We start from the raw sequence: 15623 nt of genomic DNA, 5'->3' as shown, positions 1-15623 counted from the left end.
TCAGTCAACTGACTGTAAGGAACTCCCCAAGAGGCCATATTCTGATTTGGGAAAGAGAAGGTAATGTAGCAAGAGTGGGGCCTTGGGCATTTGGGCCACTTCCTCATGTAACTTACTTGTGCCTTCAGGACCTTCTCAAGCCCCATCTCATTCATACCATTTCCATTTTATGATGGGAGTTCTGCTGTACATGCCCACCTTTATGGCTTGGTGGGTCAGACAACACCCAGCTCACGATAGGCAACTCAGGTCTCATGGTAACTTGGTGGCCAATGGTTAAGCATTCAGTTTCTACTAAGGCTAAAAACTATTTCTCAAAAGGAGAATAGTTATCTACAGTGGATGCTAAGGCTTGGCTCCAAAATCCTAAAAATCTGCATTGTGATTCTCCTAGAGGAACCTGCCAAAGGCTCCAGATAGCATCCCTATTTGCCACTGACACTTCCAGCACCATTAAATCTGCTGGATCATATGGCCCAAGTAGAAGAGCAGCTTGCACAGAAGCCTGGATATGTCAGCTAGTCTCCTCTTGTTCAAAACTAGTAGCTTTTCTGGTCACTCAGAAATTGGGTCAGAGTAGCACACCCAAATGAGGAATATGTTGTTGTCAAAATCCAAAGAGGCCAACTAATTGATGTGCCTCTTTTGTGGTCACAGGACAGGCCAGATGCAATAGCTTATCCTTCATCTTAAAAGGGACAATCTCGACATTCCCCATACCACTGAAACCTAGAAATTTCACTGAGGAGGAAGATCCCTGTATTTTTGTAGGATTTATCTCCAATCCTCAATGTGTCACTTTGAAAGGATTACGTACCCTAGAAAAGCCATGTTTTAATCCTGATCCATCTCATGAAGGTAGCCATTTCTTTTAATGCCTATTCAGCACTATAGGTTAGAAACTTGATTAGATTATCTCCACAGAGAAAATTGGGTTTAGAATTATATACATGAACATAGATGCGAAAGTCCTGAACAAAAATTCAGCAAATAGAATCTAACACTATATAAGGATAATACATCATATCCAAATGGAATGTATTTTAGGAATGTAAAGGCTAGTTTAACATTTGAAAATCATTTGATTTAATTCACACAAAACTGGACTCCAGGCCTCAGGATTCGAACTGCAGATCAGGTTCAGGTCTACCCAAATGAGTTTCTTCTCCTTAGATTAGTAGATACCTGAGGTACGTTCTTTTCACAGAGAACGGCAGGAGCTCAACACTGACAAGCTAGATCATATACACTCATATTCAGGTTCTGCTTTCCTCACATCTGCTAACAATCCATTGGCCAAAACAAGTCACTTGATAAAAACCTTCATCAGTAAGGCTGGGAAATGTACTCTACCCTAAGGAGTAGTAGAGTAATAATTACTAAGCAATAATCAAGGTTCTCACAAATAGATATCATAATAATCCAATATTAATATTCATTAATGTCTAGACGAATTTCAAGACTATAGAAAAACTTCGGCACTATGGGAAATTGCAGGTATTATTTAAAGATGGTGGAGGGGGGCAAAAAAAAAAGTAATCTGCTTAAGCAAAGAAGACAAATTATATAACATCTTTCTAATAAGTAAAAGAAATATGGATTCAACAAATCAGTAAAAGCCAACAGACAAACTAAAACTATTCAAGAAACTCTATTCAGAAAACTGACAAAGTGAAAAGTAATCTTTTTAAGAAATAAAAAGATGACATAAAAGTGCTGGATGCATGATATGCCCTCTTTAAATGGTACAGTAGACATCACTCTCACCATCTTCATTCTCACCATTATTATAGTACACTTACTTAAATTAATTTCTTTTAGAATGCACTGCTTTATCCCCCCTTGAGTTTTATCTGCCATTTTTCTGCTCACTGATACAATCTTGTGAGATTTTTCCAGCCATGTATCCCATTATCTGAAGCACTCTTCCACTCATAAAAAATTAAATCATCTTCAAGTGTATAGATCTTGGCATGCAAAACTGAAACCATCACAGTTCATTGTATAACAAAGTTTTATGTATCGTAGTCCAATTTTAAAGAAACTCAAGAATAAGATTGCTAGGTGGATACAGTCTTGCTCTAGGGGTAAAATTTTATTCAGTTTGCCAGATTGTTCTAAAATATATTTTACTGTGCATTTGTCATTTTATTTTCTAATATTTCTAATTTGACTTCATTAATCTTTATAATTCTTGCATAATAAGCATTATTATTCCTATTATACAGATGAAAACAATGATTTTAATTTTTCAAAAATTAATTTTTAAAATAAATTTAAATTAATTTTAAAAAATTAAAATTTAATTTTAATTTTAATTTAAGAAACTTGCCCATGTGTTTAAGTTTTCTAGGCTGTTTCAGGCAAATATTATGAAGTGATTTGACTTCAACTATGGGAATTTTTTAGTTGACAGTTTTGAGGCTGAGAAAATGTTCAAATTAAGACATCACCATCAAGGCAATGTTTTCATCCCAATGACCAGCTGCTGGTGATCCTTGGTTCCTCTGCCACATGGCAGGGTACAAGGCAGCATCTACTGGCCTCTCCTTTCTCTTTGGGGTTCCATCGATTTCAGCTTCTTGTTTCCTTGGCATTTTCTCTGCCTGTCTGTATTCATTCCATTTATGAAAGGCTCCAGTATGAGGATTAAGATCCATCCTGAATGAGGTGGGTCACACCTTATCTGAAGTAAAGCCATCAGAAGATCCCACTTACAATGGGCGTACACCCAGAGGAATGGATTAAATATTAAAACATGTTTTTCTGGGAATACATATATAAAGCTTCAAACCACAATACCACACTTACGTAATAGGTATGTGGAAAATCCTGGCTTTTAATCCAGGTCTTTCTACCTCTAGAACCTATCTACATTCTTTTAATTTCACTGTATTATCTCTAAAATCCAGAAAATCAATCTCAACTCTTACATACTGCTTGTTAGAGTATAAACTGGAAGCACAACTCGGTAGATCAAATTTTTACATTATCAAGTAAATTGAAGTTGTACAAAATCTGCCACCCAGCACATGCATCTGGGTGGAAACCCTCATACATACTCCTTGTTCTTTCGCCTAAATCATCAGTTTTTCCTAGTTTGCTAGATCATTCCCATCAGCATACACTAAGCAGAAAAACCTTCTAAGGGTTTGTCAATAGCCATCCCCAATTCCTCTCCTCCCATTCTCTATTAAAGTCCTACAATCTGGCCTACATTTAGATAAAACTGACTGAAATAGTTCTTTGTGAAGGTCACATATGACCTCCACATCATCAGATCCAAAAGTAAATTCTCACTCTTCATCCAACCTGACCCACCAACGTATGGCACTCAGGATCTCTTGCTTGCTCTGGTTCTCAGCAGCTTAGTTGAAACTCATTTCTAGGCATTTTTGTTACCTAGAGATCGGACTATACCTCAATCTCCAGCCTCTTTTTTTTTAGCTATACTGACATCTCAGGTGACCTCAATTAGTACCATGACTTTAAATACTATCTCTATGCTAATTTTTATCTCCAATCCAAACTCGATCCCCTACTCCAGACTCAAGTTCTCTACTTTGATGTGTTAATGTCCAAAACCTAACTCTTGCTTTGTACCACCACCAGCCCAACTTGCTTTTTTCAAAACACGGTACTCTCAATCTAATTAATGGCACCCATCTTACAGCCATTTAAGTCAAGAATCTTTAGGGTTATCTCATTCTCTTCTTTAACACCCGTGTCCAATCCATCAGCAAATCACATCATTCCTTCCTTCAAAATATATACAGAATCTGTCCATTCCTTATCAGCTCCTCTGCTACAACCCTAATCCAAGGCTTCATCATCTCTAACATTTGTGAGATTTGGTCTGGAAAACATGAAGAAAGCAACTCTCAGTCATCTTCCATTTTTGTAGGTAAATGCTCATTATACCATCACCTTTAGAAATTGTTATCTCTAAAAGGAGGGAAAAGGTAAGGTAAATTGAACTAAGGAATTGGTTATTTTATCCTATATCTGTTTCAGGTTTTCCTGAAAAAGAGATAAAAGAAGACAGTAGGAGAGAGTTGGGGTATCTGTATTATCCACACCAGCATAGGAAAGAAAAACCCTAGTCAAGACCATATGGTATATATTCAGCTAAGGCATCTCTTACAAAGTACATCTAGGAACTTGAAGACCAGATAGATTTTACCTTGAATCAAGGAAAAGAGAATTCTATCATCTGGCATAGTTGGCATCTCAAGATTTCAAAAACCAATAAGACATTTTTACAGCATTGAAAAAGTAACTAAGAAACCTTACACAGGTTACTCAGATAATGTGTCTTGGGTAAGTCCCTGGACACTGATTGAAATACATAATAATTAAGAAAACTTACAGCTCAACAATGGATACTTCTTTTAGGATTAAAATTACTTTAGATAACACATTCAAAAAAGAAGTCCAGAATTCAAAAATTCCCTAAGAATGCCTAAGGCAGATTCTTTCTGAGGTGTTAATATAGAGTGCCTTATAAAATTTTCCAGGTTCCAAAGACAGAATTCAGGGATAGGGAGATATTATCCTAATCCAGTTTGACATTCCACTCAACAAAAATATGGTATGGCCACCTGCCTTGATTCAAGAAAACTATGGCGTTAACTTTAACACTAAATACAAGAACTTGAATGAAAAGAATATTAAGAATTCCTATGATGGTAAAATTACATGATTTTGTGATTTATTTGCTGAGTACATACTACATCTGAGACACTAAGAGTATTGCTGTGAGCACTACAAATAATTGCAAATAGCTTAGGTACTGATACTCTTAGAATTGAAATGAGCGAGGGTCATCTAAATATTCCTATACCTTCATTAGGCACAATAAAAATATCCTGAAACAACAAATTAAGTATGTACCTTTCAGTGCTGTAGTCTTTTCTTTTTCATCTGGACCTCCCTGCTGGATTTGTGCCATGCTTATCCAAATTAGCAACAAAATTAAAGAGCTCAAGGAAATAGACATCAATCTTCAGAAGACAGTCTAGAATGAATGAAAGCAATAAATTAAACTCTACTCAAATCTTCCTACCTACTTCACAAGAACTTCCTAGACCCTCCAGTCAGGATTAATCTCTCTATCCTGATTTTGCTCTGTACTTTGTTGATGTCTAACCACAGTACTTATCATAGTATGCCTTGCATTATAGATATTTATGTATTTGTCTGGAGCAGCTAACAGATTGCAAGGAATAGTGGTATGAAGTTTTTGTCATCTTTGTATCTCTCATGCCACCTATTACATATACCTAATGTTTGCTGAATTGAAGTTTGCTAAATTTTCTATTTAGTTTTAGTTCTCTATCACCTATCATTTAAAAAAAAAAACTCCAAGTAGTTTCAAAATTTCTAAATTTCTTTTAAAATAAACTATATGCATATGCTATTTACATGATGAGAATGTCTCCCTCTTGAAGCATGCAGAAATTCAGAAGGACAAAATACATAAAGTACCTCTAGTGTAATTTAAAATGCAACTTTAAGGGAAAAATTAGCAGTTTTAAAAACAAATCTACGTCAAATTCAGTTCTGAAATTCACACTCTATAGCTATAACTTCTGCTTCAGTAAATAATCATATTATAAATTTATGATTTATTAAAATCTAATTCTCTATACTTTGGCCAAAGGAAAGGCATCAAAACTATAAATAGATGGTTTTCCCCAGGGTGCCCATAAACAAAAAAGCAAACCACTGTTCCTAAAGTTTACAAAAAAAAAAGGGCAACATTCAATGGAGAAAACTTGAGTCAATTAATCTGTAACTGTTCATAAAATGACATAAAACTATATTCATGACAATAAAACAAGATTGACTATTTCTCTGAGTAATCCAGTTAACTTGCTACCTACAAAGCAAACGTCAGTTTCCATTCAGAGGTACATTTTATAATTATCTTTAAAAACTAAGGCATTTTCATAATCAGTGGAATATTTTACAAAAAAACAAATAATAAAGGGAATATTTTTGAACTTTAAATGTTCCCAGTGCTGCTCATACCAATGCAGATGGGGTGATACATGAGGAAGCACCCTCTGGCTCCACAACTAAATAACCACGTACCCTTGATAAATTATAGCTCCTCTGTGCCTCAATTTCCACATTTGTAAAATGGGAATGATAATCCTCCTTCCCTCATAGTGTTACAGTGAGTATGAAAGCAGAAATGTAAAGTATTTACTATATATAGTGCCTAATCCATATACGTGCTCAACATACGTTAGCTTATATATTTTTTTAATTGTTGTAAATGCATCCTAGCTTTAACATTTCATAATAGCTCTATGGCCTGGAGGCAAGTCACCAAACATCCAAAATCTCCAGTTTCCTCATTTATAAAATGTAGCTAGCCCATATAACAATTGTGAAAATTAAATATTATAGAAGGTGTATAGAGCTGATCACTGCTATTATTAGCAAAGAGATAACTAGAATTTGAGGCTATTTTTACTGGGAAAGCATTTTCCCTTAGCATGGGCATGGGCAGTAGCTATTATTTTTCTGCTGTGAATAGGCAAGTCAAAACTCTGTAAATTCTACATGAATAAAATGTACCTATGTTCCTTCAAGAAAGATATCCTAGTCCATCAAGTAGGCAATGCGTTAGACAATAGGAGTGCAATGGTGAGTAAAACAAACATGATCGCCACCACTTTCTATCTGTCAAACACACTGCCAAATAGCCACAAATAAAATGTACAAGACTTGGACTGATAATTGCAATGCTCTTATAATGAAGCAATATTTAAAAGGGATAGTTATTTAAATTCAGGAATTAGTCTATCTATGAAGTCCTAAAAATCTGTGCAAAAGTTTCACTAGCAACTCCTCATTACATACCAACCTGTAGTAGAAATTAAAGAGTTGTTCATAATGAGAAATTCCACACTGTCCTTTTCTAACAGCTCCACCACTAAATTATTCATGTAAAAAAAGACATTTTGCATTTTTTATTCTATCTCTCTATCAACTCAATATCTCTTCAAATGGAAACTATAAGGTTATTTTTCAATGGCCCCAAATTACCTGATTCCTAAACAGGTTTATTTTAGTAAAGGTAAACTATAAATATATCATTATTGCTAAAGTCATAGTCAAGATTCACATTTCAAAGAATCATTTTCAAGATTCCCAAGATTAAATATCAATTAATTGTCATTATTATTATTTTATATGAGGCAACCTAAAAATACATATAGCTATTCTTTGGAGTGATAATATAAGTTAGGAGACTACTAACCACTCTATGTGACCCTAAAGCTTATAGCAGCAGATGCAAAGCAGGTAAGCATGAAGCAAAAGCAATTTGTCTGTTGCTCTCTTATTCACTGTGTTAGATTTTTTACCCTCTTGAGTTATTTTCCATGGCTGTGGCACAGCTGGTGAAGCTAAATCAGGAACATTATAAATTCTCAATTTAGTTTTCCTAATAAAAATTCAGACTTATAACCTGCATGACCACAGATAAACACTACTGAAAATGCAGTCAGCAAGCCGTTTGATACATTTGATATATATTAATATGTGCACTCGACATAGTTTATTTGGCATTATCTGATGGAGGTTAGGTTATAGGGAATAAAGTGGTAGAAGGTTTTTACTGATGTGAATTGGGACACAGTTGACATGTTGTATACTTCATGATAACCAATGCTGTTTAAATAAGGTTTCCTAGAAATGGTTACAATATAAACTAGATTCAAAACATCTCAGTTTGCAATTTCATTCTGTGAACTACACAAAGCAATTATCATATCTTCTTTCCTTCTATGATTCCAACAGAGAATCCACTATGTATAAATAAAGCTATAAATAACTTGTCATGTGTAATCTTTATCCAGTCAGCATTTCAAAACAGAAACAGTAGACTATTTCTTAGTGGCCCTGTTTCCTCAAAATATGGCATAAGCACTTATAAAATGTACAGAAAGATACACATTTTCTATGTTGTTTGTTTTTAGGCAGGTACTAAATAGGAACTTGATAAATACAATTTTACAACAGAAGGCTTTTTCACTTCACATTCTGAATGAAACTGTGAAAGTGCAAAATATATCACAAAAGTAAAATGGAGTTAATTCCCCAGGGTCCTCAGGACTGAACTGGTTCTAGTCTAGCCCCAAAGGGTCTATGCTCACTAACTCAGGTTCTAGAAATTTAGCTCAAAATAGACCACTAGCAATCCACAGTACAGTAAGTGAGTCCACACCAGAAATTTGAAAGGAACAAAAGGACCCACCCAAATTACATGTTTGGTGGTTTGAAGCTACATGTACCCCAGAAAGACAAGTTCTTATATTTAATCCATTCCTGTGGGTGTAAATACATTGCAAGTCTACTTTGAGGAGGCTACTTCAGTTAGGGTATGACCCTCATTCAGAATGCGTCTCAATCCTTTTACTAGAGTCCTTTGTAAACTCTCTCTTAATACAAGAGAGAGAAAGAAAGCCACTGGAGCAAGAAGCTGAAATCAACAGAACCAGGAAGAAAAGAGTATGACCAGCAGTTGCTGTCATGTACCTTGCCATGTGGCAGAAGAGTCAAGAATCGCTGGTAGCTAGTCCTTGGGAAGAAAGTATCACCTTGATAGTTTTGATTTGGACATTTTCATAGTCTCAAAACTGTAAGCTGATAAGCTAATAAACTCCCACTGTTTAAGCCAAAACATTTCATGACATCTGCTTTAAGCAGTCTAGGAAACTAAAATGTCATGTAACTGAGAAGCTGTTCACAAGCAAAGATTAGTTCATAACAATACTAGCCAGGCTATAGTGAGGAAAATATATGGATTTTTTTTGGGGGGGGGGCTGGCAGGGAGAAAGTGTATATGGACAGGTAATATATGTAGGCACTGTGGTAGTTTGAAGCTGTTTCTACCCCAGAAAAAGATCATTTTCCTTTCATCTATCCTATGGGTACAGGCCTATTGTAGGGAGGACCTTTTGATTAGGTAAATTCAATTGAGATGTGGCCTACCTCATTTAAGGTGGGTCTTAATCCTCTTACTAGAGTCCTACATAAGAGGATAAAAAAGAAAAAGCACCTACACCTACTAAGAGAACCAGAAGCCAAAACAGAGAAACACACAGACTCAGAGAGGAAGCCACTGAAGCCAGAAACCAAAGGCAACAAAACCTTGGAGAGAAGGACCTGCAGACATCACCGTGTGCCTGGCCGTGTGACAGAGGAGCTGAGGATCACTGGTAGCCAGTCTTCAAGGAGAAGATATCATCCTGTTGATGTCTTAATTTGGACATTTTTCATGGTTCAGAACTGTAAACCTTTTAGCTAATAAATCTCCATTTAAAAGCCAAAATTCTGTTTCTGGTATATTGCATTATGGCAGCTTTACCAAACCAAAGCAGGCACTTGAGAGAGAGGTGAGAGAAAGAGAGCATCATGGAACAGACATGGAAGACGAAGCCCTGGGTGCAGTCCTTGGTACACAGACAATGGTGGCTTCTATAGAGAATACAATTTCTATTTGGATTGAGGTTTAGCTCATTCCAGAAATCCTCGGTTCCAATTCAAGCCTATCCAAAACAGTGTCTTAGTTTCTCAGTCACTGTGGTATTATAGGTCTGGAGGCAGAATCCATATTTTTATTCTCAGTTCCACCACTTAGCAGCTGAAGACCATAAGAAAGTCACACCTTCTCTAACCTCAATAATGGAATAATAATGAAAATAAAAGCATCTACATTTGTAGGGCTATTAGGAAGATCATATGAAAGAATGTAATAAAAGCATTTTTGAAACTACAAATTTCTTTACAAATCTTAGTAATCCACATAAAATAAAAAATAGTCGGGACCCAATTAATTTGTGCTTAGACTCCCAGAAGAGTACTGTTCTAATTTGCTAGCTCCCAGAATATGATATACCACAAACAAAATGGCTTTTAAAAGGGGCAATTTATTAAGTTGCAAGTTTACAGTTGCAAGCCTGTGATAATGTCCAAAGTAAAGTAGAGCTATAAAAATGTTCAATCTAAGGCATCTAGGGAAAGATATCTTGGTTCAAGAAGGTCGATGAAGTTCAAGGTTTCTCTCTCAACTGGAAAGGCACATGGTGAACATGGTGACATCTGCTAGCTTTAACTCTAGGCTTCTTGTTTCATAAAGCATCGCCAGGAGCGTTTTTCCTTCTTCATCTCCAAAGGTCTCTAACTGCGTGGGCTCTTGTAGTTCTCGTGGCTCTCTCATGGCTCTGAAGCTTTCTACAAAATGTTTACTCTTTTAAAGGATTCCAGTAAACTAATCAAGACCACCTTGAATTAGTGGAGTCACATCTCCCTCTAATCAAAGATTAATACCCACAATTGGGTGTGTCACATCTCTGTGGGGATAATCGAATCAAATCTCCAACTGTTCTAGTTTGCTAGCTGCCAGAATGCAACACACCAGAGATGGATTGGCTTTCAATAAAAGGGGATTTATTTTTTTAGTTCTTCAGAGGAAAGGCAGCTAACTTTCAACTGAGGTCCTTTCTTACGTGGGAAGGTACAGATTGTCTCTGCTGGCCTTCTCTCCAGGCCTCTGGATTCCAAAAACTTGCCCCGAGTGATTTCTTTCTGCATTTCCAAAGGCCTGGGTTAAGCTGCAAATGCTGAGATGAGGTATGCTGAGCCGCTTGGGCTATGCTACCTTGTGCTCTCTCATTTAAGCACCAGCCAATTAAATCAAACATCATTCATTGCAGCAGGCATGCCTCCTAGCTGACTGTAGATGTACTCAGCAACAGATGAGGTTACGTACCATTGGCTCATGTCCACAGCAACAGAACTAGGTGCCTTCACCTGGCCAAACTGACAACTGAATCTAACTGCCACACCAACCTACAGTACTGAACAGGGATTAAAAGAAATGGCTGCCTCCACAAAATGGATCAGGATTAAAGCATGGCTTTTCTAGGGTACATAATCCTTTCAAACCAGCACAGGTACCAAAACCAGTCTAATTTACAGGAATGAGAAGTTTTTGATGTGCATCACTTGAATGCATTTGATCAACAAATAATAAGGCCCATAAAATACACCAGTTGAGCTGACTTGGCTTTCCAAGATTATAATGAAGACAACACAACAGAATTTAAATTAAGTTTTATAAAATTCATTTCCTTTATGTTCTGTTCAAGCCCTATTAAAATGTGTGTACGGAAAATGGTCAAATATGCAAATTCTTTCTTCATTTAGATTAGTGCTTTGCACAAATAAAACTGTTCCAACACTGCTAAATGCACAAGTTGGTCACAAGATCACCAAGTCCTTCTATACGCATTATCTCATTACATCATGAGCACACTGGCAAGGGTAGGCAGAGTTGACAGTAACCGCATTTTACAGAGATGAGGAATATGGGCTTTGAAAAGCTAGGTAACCTAGCTAAAATACCCCAGATAGTAAGCAGTGGGTGGAATTGTAATTTTGATCTTCTGACTCCTAGTTATGAGCTCTCTCTTCTCTACCATTCTGGGAGTCAAACTACCCAAGTTCAACGGAAAAACAACTCCAAATTTCTTTATCCTATAGAAAGTTTTCACTCTCTTGTTCTAATTTATTGTATTAGGAAGTATTATAATTAGGAGCCTGGGTAAGTTTGAGGTAATTAACTGTTTATCTACAGACTCAAGTTATCAACCAAAATTGTCTCCATTTATTTGGTTAACTATTCAAAATTCAGACTGATAAAATTACTCCCTCATTTCTCATAATACCCTGGTAAATCAAATATTTAAAAGAAAGAGTCAAAAGCTAATCTCATACATAAAGATGTAAAAAGAAACCAATATTGCACTACTGTGTCTTTGTAACAGGCTGAAAAATTAGAAATCATCTGGTTATGTTCCAAATTGTTTTCAGGTTAACCAAAAGACAGAAACCTAAATTGAGAATAGAAAACCTTATAATACTGGCAAGACCATGTTAAAACTGAAGTTAAAAAATTAAACAAGAACTAAGACAATTCTCAATTTTGAAACTTCTTTGAAAAGAAAAAACAATTTAGGTAGTCTTTTATGAATTTTACCATAAAAGTGAGCAGAAATGGCAGAGGTATGGCCAAGGACCAAACAATTTCCAAACAGAAAATATCATGCTCAAAATTGTAGAAAAACAGAATATGTCAAATATTCTTTTATATGGGCCAAACAAAAATGCCATATAAACTACTTAAGAGATTCTAATTCTTTGATGACATAGAATAACAATAAAGTATAAACAATATTCTAAACGTATGTAACACCAGGCCAAATTGAAGAAAGAAAAACTGTTGATAAAATGTCAAAACAGATGACACCACTAAATAGCAGCAATAACATATGTGCAAAGCCTGCATAAAATTTTCTCATTCCATAAACATGCTCACCAGTATCCCTGCTAAACTTCGTGAATGCAAAGGTCGACCTAGATTTTAAAATGTAACATTCATGTAACAGACATTAAGATGCACTACCCAGATACCCCTTCTCTAGGGTCTTGCTGCTTAGCTACAGTGAGTGCAATTGGCAAACAGCCTCCAGCTGTCCACTATTTCAGAGTCTACCTCAGGTGCACAGAGCTGCCTACCTATCATCACACTTATCCCAGTCCACCCTCAACTGGTGACTGAGCCAAGTGGGAGTAAAAAGGCCCACCCATTCCAGCCTGATGCAGGACAACTTTGACAGGCAATATTTGCTCCAGAGCTTGAAGCCACAAGGTTGGCGTAGGTTTTCTCAGGCCTGCATGTAAGTGCAACTTCTCCCTCTCACCAATCCTATTCTCCCCTTTTCTTTCATAAGTGTTGATCTCTAATAAACACCTTATACCCCAAATTCTGTATGTAAAATACAATGTATTTTTTAAATGTTTTCTCTAATAGTAAAAAATGTATTAAATTAAGATACCAGAGGTTATCTAACATTTATAAAGAACTCTTGCAACTCAATGATAAAAAGACAAATGACACAATTTATAAATAGGTAAAGGATGAATAGATATTTCCCCAAAGAAAATAACCTAAATGGCTAAAAAGCATTAGAAAAGATGCCCGACATCATTAGTCCTTAGGGAAATGCAAATCAAACTCACAAAGAGATACCACTTCACACTAACTAGCATGATGATAAAAAAAAAAGGCAAAACAAATGGTGGTGAGAATGTGGAGGAACTAACTTTCATACATTGCTGGTGGGAATGTAAAATAGTGCAACCACTTTAGAAAACATTTGGCAATTTATATTTTTTGGTAGCACTGTATCTAATTTAACATACGGTTAGTTTACTTGAACACCATAATACATGGAGCCTTGAATAGAGTGTAAGAGCTTGTGGGCTTGTACAGGTTAGTGTGATTCCCCAATAGTATCAAGTCCCCTTAGGGGACTGGGGAGAAAGGAAATATTCAGCTTCCCCATCTGGGGAACTCCTGATATTCTTGCAAGCAGTGGGGACAAATCCAATACTCTGAGCCCTCAATTTTGGGGCTCACCCCAATGAAGCTTATTCCTGCAAAGGAGAAGCTAAGCCTACGGATAATTATGCCTAAGAGTCACCCCCAGAGAATCTTTTTTTTTTTTTTTTCAGTTCCAATAAGTCTCTATTTAGTCATTGTATTATCCCAGGGAAAAGTGGGGAAGGGGAAAGGGTCAGCATATTACAAAATGATAGAAAAAGGTAAAGTACCCAGTAAAAAATCAACCATCAAAAACAATACCCTAGTGATAGGGTCACCAAAGCCCAAGGAAGCTCAGTCTCCTGCAACTCAGGAATGAGGGGAAGCGATTAAGGAAAGGACAGGTACATGCTTTCCTACCCTCCCTTCCTCCCCATAAATTCAGGATTCCACACAAAGCTTTGGCTTATACATTCATTTTCCCTTTCTTGTTCTCTCACCTCCACTTTCTACATGGAAACACCCCTATCCCATCTTTTTTCTCTATCCTAGGACTGATGATTAAGGAGGTTTGGCCAATACAAGTACAGCAGTATTAATCTTGTGGCACAAATCACATAGAGGAAGTCTTAACTCAAAAGATTGGGTATGAGGGATGGAGTGTTCTTAGGTTCTTCAGGTTTTTTGCAAAAGTCATTGAAGAGCTGTAGAGATACTCTCCAAATTAAATGTGTATGGAGTCGGGGTGTTTGGGGGAGGTAGAGCCAGAGAGGGGCAATGGGATAAATTTTTAGGACAAAGATCTAGTCCAAAATAGGAAATAGAGGAACATGAAGGAAAGGATGGTTTAGATCCCCACTTCAAAGAGAGGCCTCCAAGCATGTTTCAGATCCTTTTGCCTGGTGCAGAATCTTCTGTCAAAGATGCTTTGGCTATACTTCCTGATCGCAAAAGGATTGCCCCTACGCACTGTGGCTCAATTCTGGGCCTCTGGCAGCAGGGTGGGGCTGTGGATCTCTTCTTCTTCGTCCCGAAAGTAGGAGGGCTTTCCCTGTGAGCTGGGGGCCTGCTGAGCTTTCAGTGGACATGAGGCCACCATATGGCTGATGCTCTTGCAGAAGTGGCACTTCTTGGGCTGGGGTGGCACCTTACATTCCTTAGCATGGTGGTCTCAACCTCCACAGTTGTAGCACGTATCTCCTTTTGATCTGCGCTTCTGTACGTTCTTCTCCTTTGGCCGCCTCTCACTCCCAATATAAAACACCCCACCAGGTCCAGTGATACAGACAAATTCCAGGCCCTTGGCAGACTTCTTAAAGGTGAGCTCCACTGCTTCATCCTCCTTCAGACTCTGAAATCTCTCCATGAGCAGTTTACTCTGATGCACAAAGATGTCCACTGTGGGGTCGGGCGTGACCCTGGCGCAGGCGGTCATGGACAGGAAACTGAACCCCATCTGCACGTTGAACCACTTACAGACGCCAGGCACCCTGCAGCAGCTGCGGGTCATCTGCCTCCCTGGCCGTGTTCTCTGGTGCCTCCTCTGCCGCCTTGGCACAGCCATCTGCAAACTGCTGGTTGGGCACGGAGCCCATGTCTGTCGCCTGAGCCTGCAGCCCCTGGCACCTGGTCGGGCGGCTATTGGCCCCAGAGAAGTCCAGAGGCAAAAGGCCCAGAGAATCTCTTTTGTTGCTCAGATGTGGCCTCTCTCTCTAACGCAACTTGGCAGGTGAACTCACTAACCTCACCTCTACATGGGATATGACTCCTATGGGTGTAAATCTCTCTGGGGACATGGGACCTGACTCCCAGGGATGATCTAGGACCTGGCATCATAAGACTGAAAAAGCTTTTTTGACCAAAAGGAAGAAAAGAGAATTAATACGAAATAAAGCCTCAGTGGCTGAGAGATTTCAAATAGAGTCAAGAGATTATCTTAGAGGTTATTCTTATATATTATATAGACATAGATACACTTTTTTAGTTTATGATGTATTGGAATGGCTAAAGGGAAGTACCTGAAACTGCTGAACTGTGTCCAGTAGCCTTGATTCTTGAAGACTTTTTTTTTTTTTTAATAATGCGACTGTGTGATTGTGAAAACCTTGTGTCTGATGCTCCTTTTATCCAGGGTTTGGAAAGATATAAGTAAAAAAAAAAAAAAAAAAAAGGATAAAAATAACTAAATAATGAGGGAGGATCAAGGGTAAAAATGGAA

At 37.5% G+C, this 15623-nt stretch overlaps 1 protein-coding gene and 1 pseudogene across 9 annotated transcripts in view; both read right to left on the bottom strand.

Annotated features, from left to right (window-relative positions):
• ARB2A (ARB2 cotranscriptional regulator A) overlaps nt 1-15623 on the bottom strand; it is a 545745-nt gene that overhangs the window by 479848 nt on the left and 50274 nt on the right. For 7 of the 9 annotated variants that reach the window (XM_077139148.1, XM_077139150.1, XM_077139149.1 and 4 more), the window contains exon 2: nt 4894-5017. The exons of 1 other annotated variant lie outside the window; for it this stretch is intronic. In XM_077139148.1, coding sequence (XP_076995263.1) covers nt 4894-4999 — 106 coding nt within the window. In that variant the 5' untranslated portion in view covers nt 5000-5017. Of the gene's footprint in view, nt 1-4893; nt 5018-10789; nt 10811-15623 lie in introns of those variants that run through there. One more of the 9 variants, XM_077139147.1, reaches the window with a different exon arrangement.
• LOC143665579 (protein lin-28 homolog A pseudogene) lies at nt 10915-15527 on the bottom strand (annotated as a pseudogene).

This window comes from Tamandua tetradactyla, chromosome 21, assembly GCF_023851605.1.
Source record: "Tamandua tetradactyla isolate mTamTet1 chromosome 21, mTamTet1.pri, whole genome shotgun sequence".
In the NCBI taxonomy this organism is placed as follows: Eukaryota; Metazoa; Chordata; class Mammalia; order Pilosa; family Myrmecophagidae; genus Tamandua; species Tamandua tetradactyla.
The sequence above is the reverse complement of the archived record's forward strand: the minus strand, read 5'-3'. Positions and strand labels throughout refer to the sequence as shown.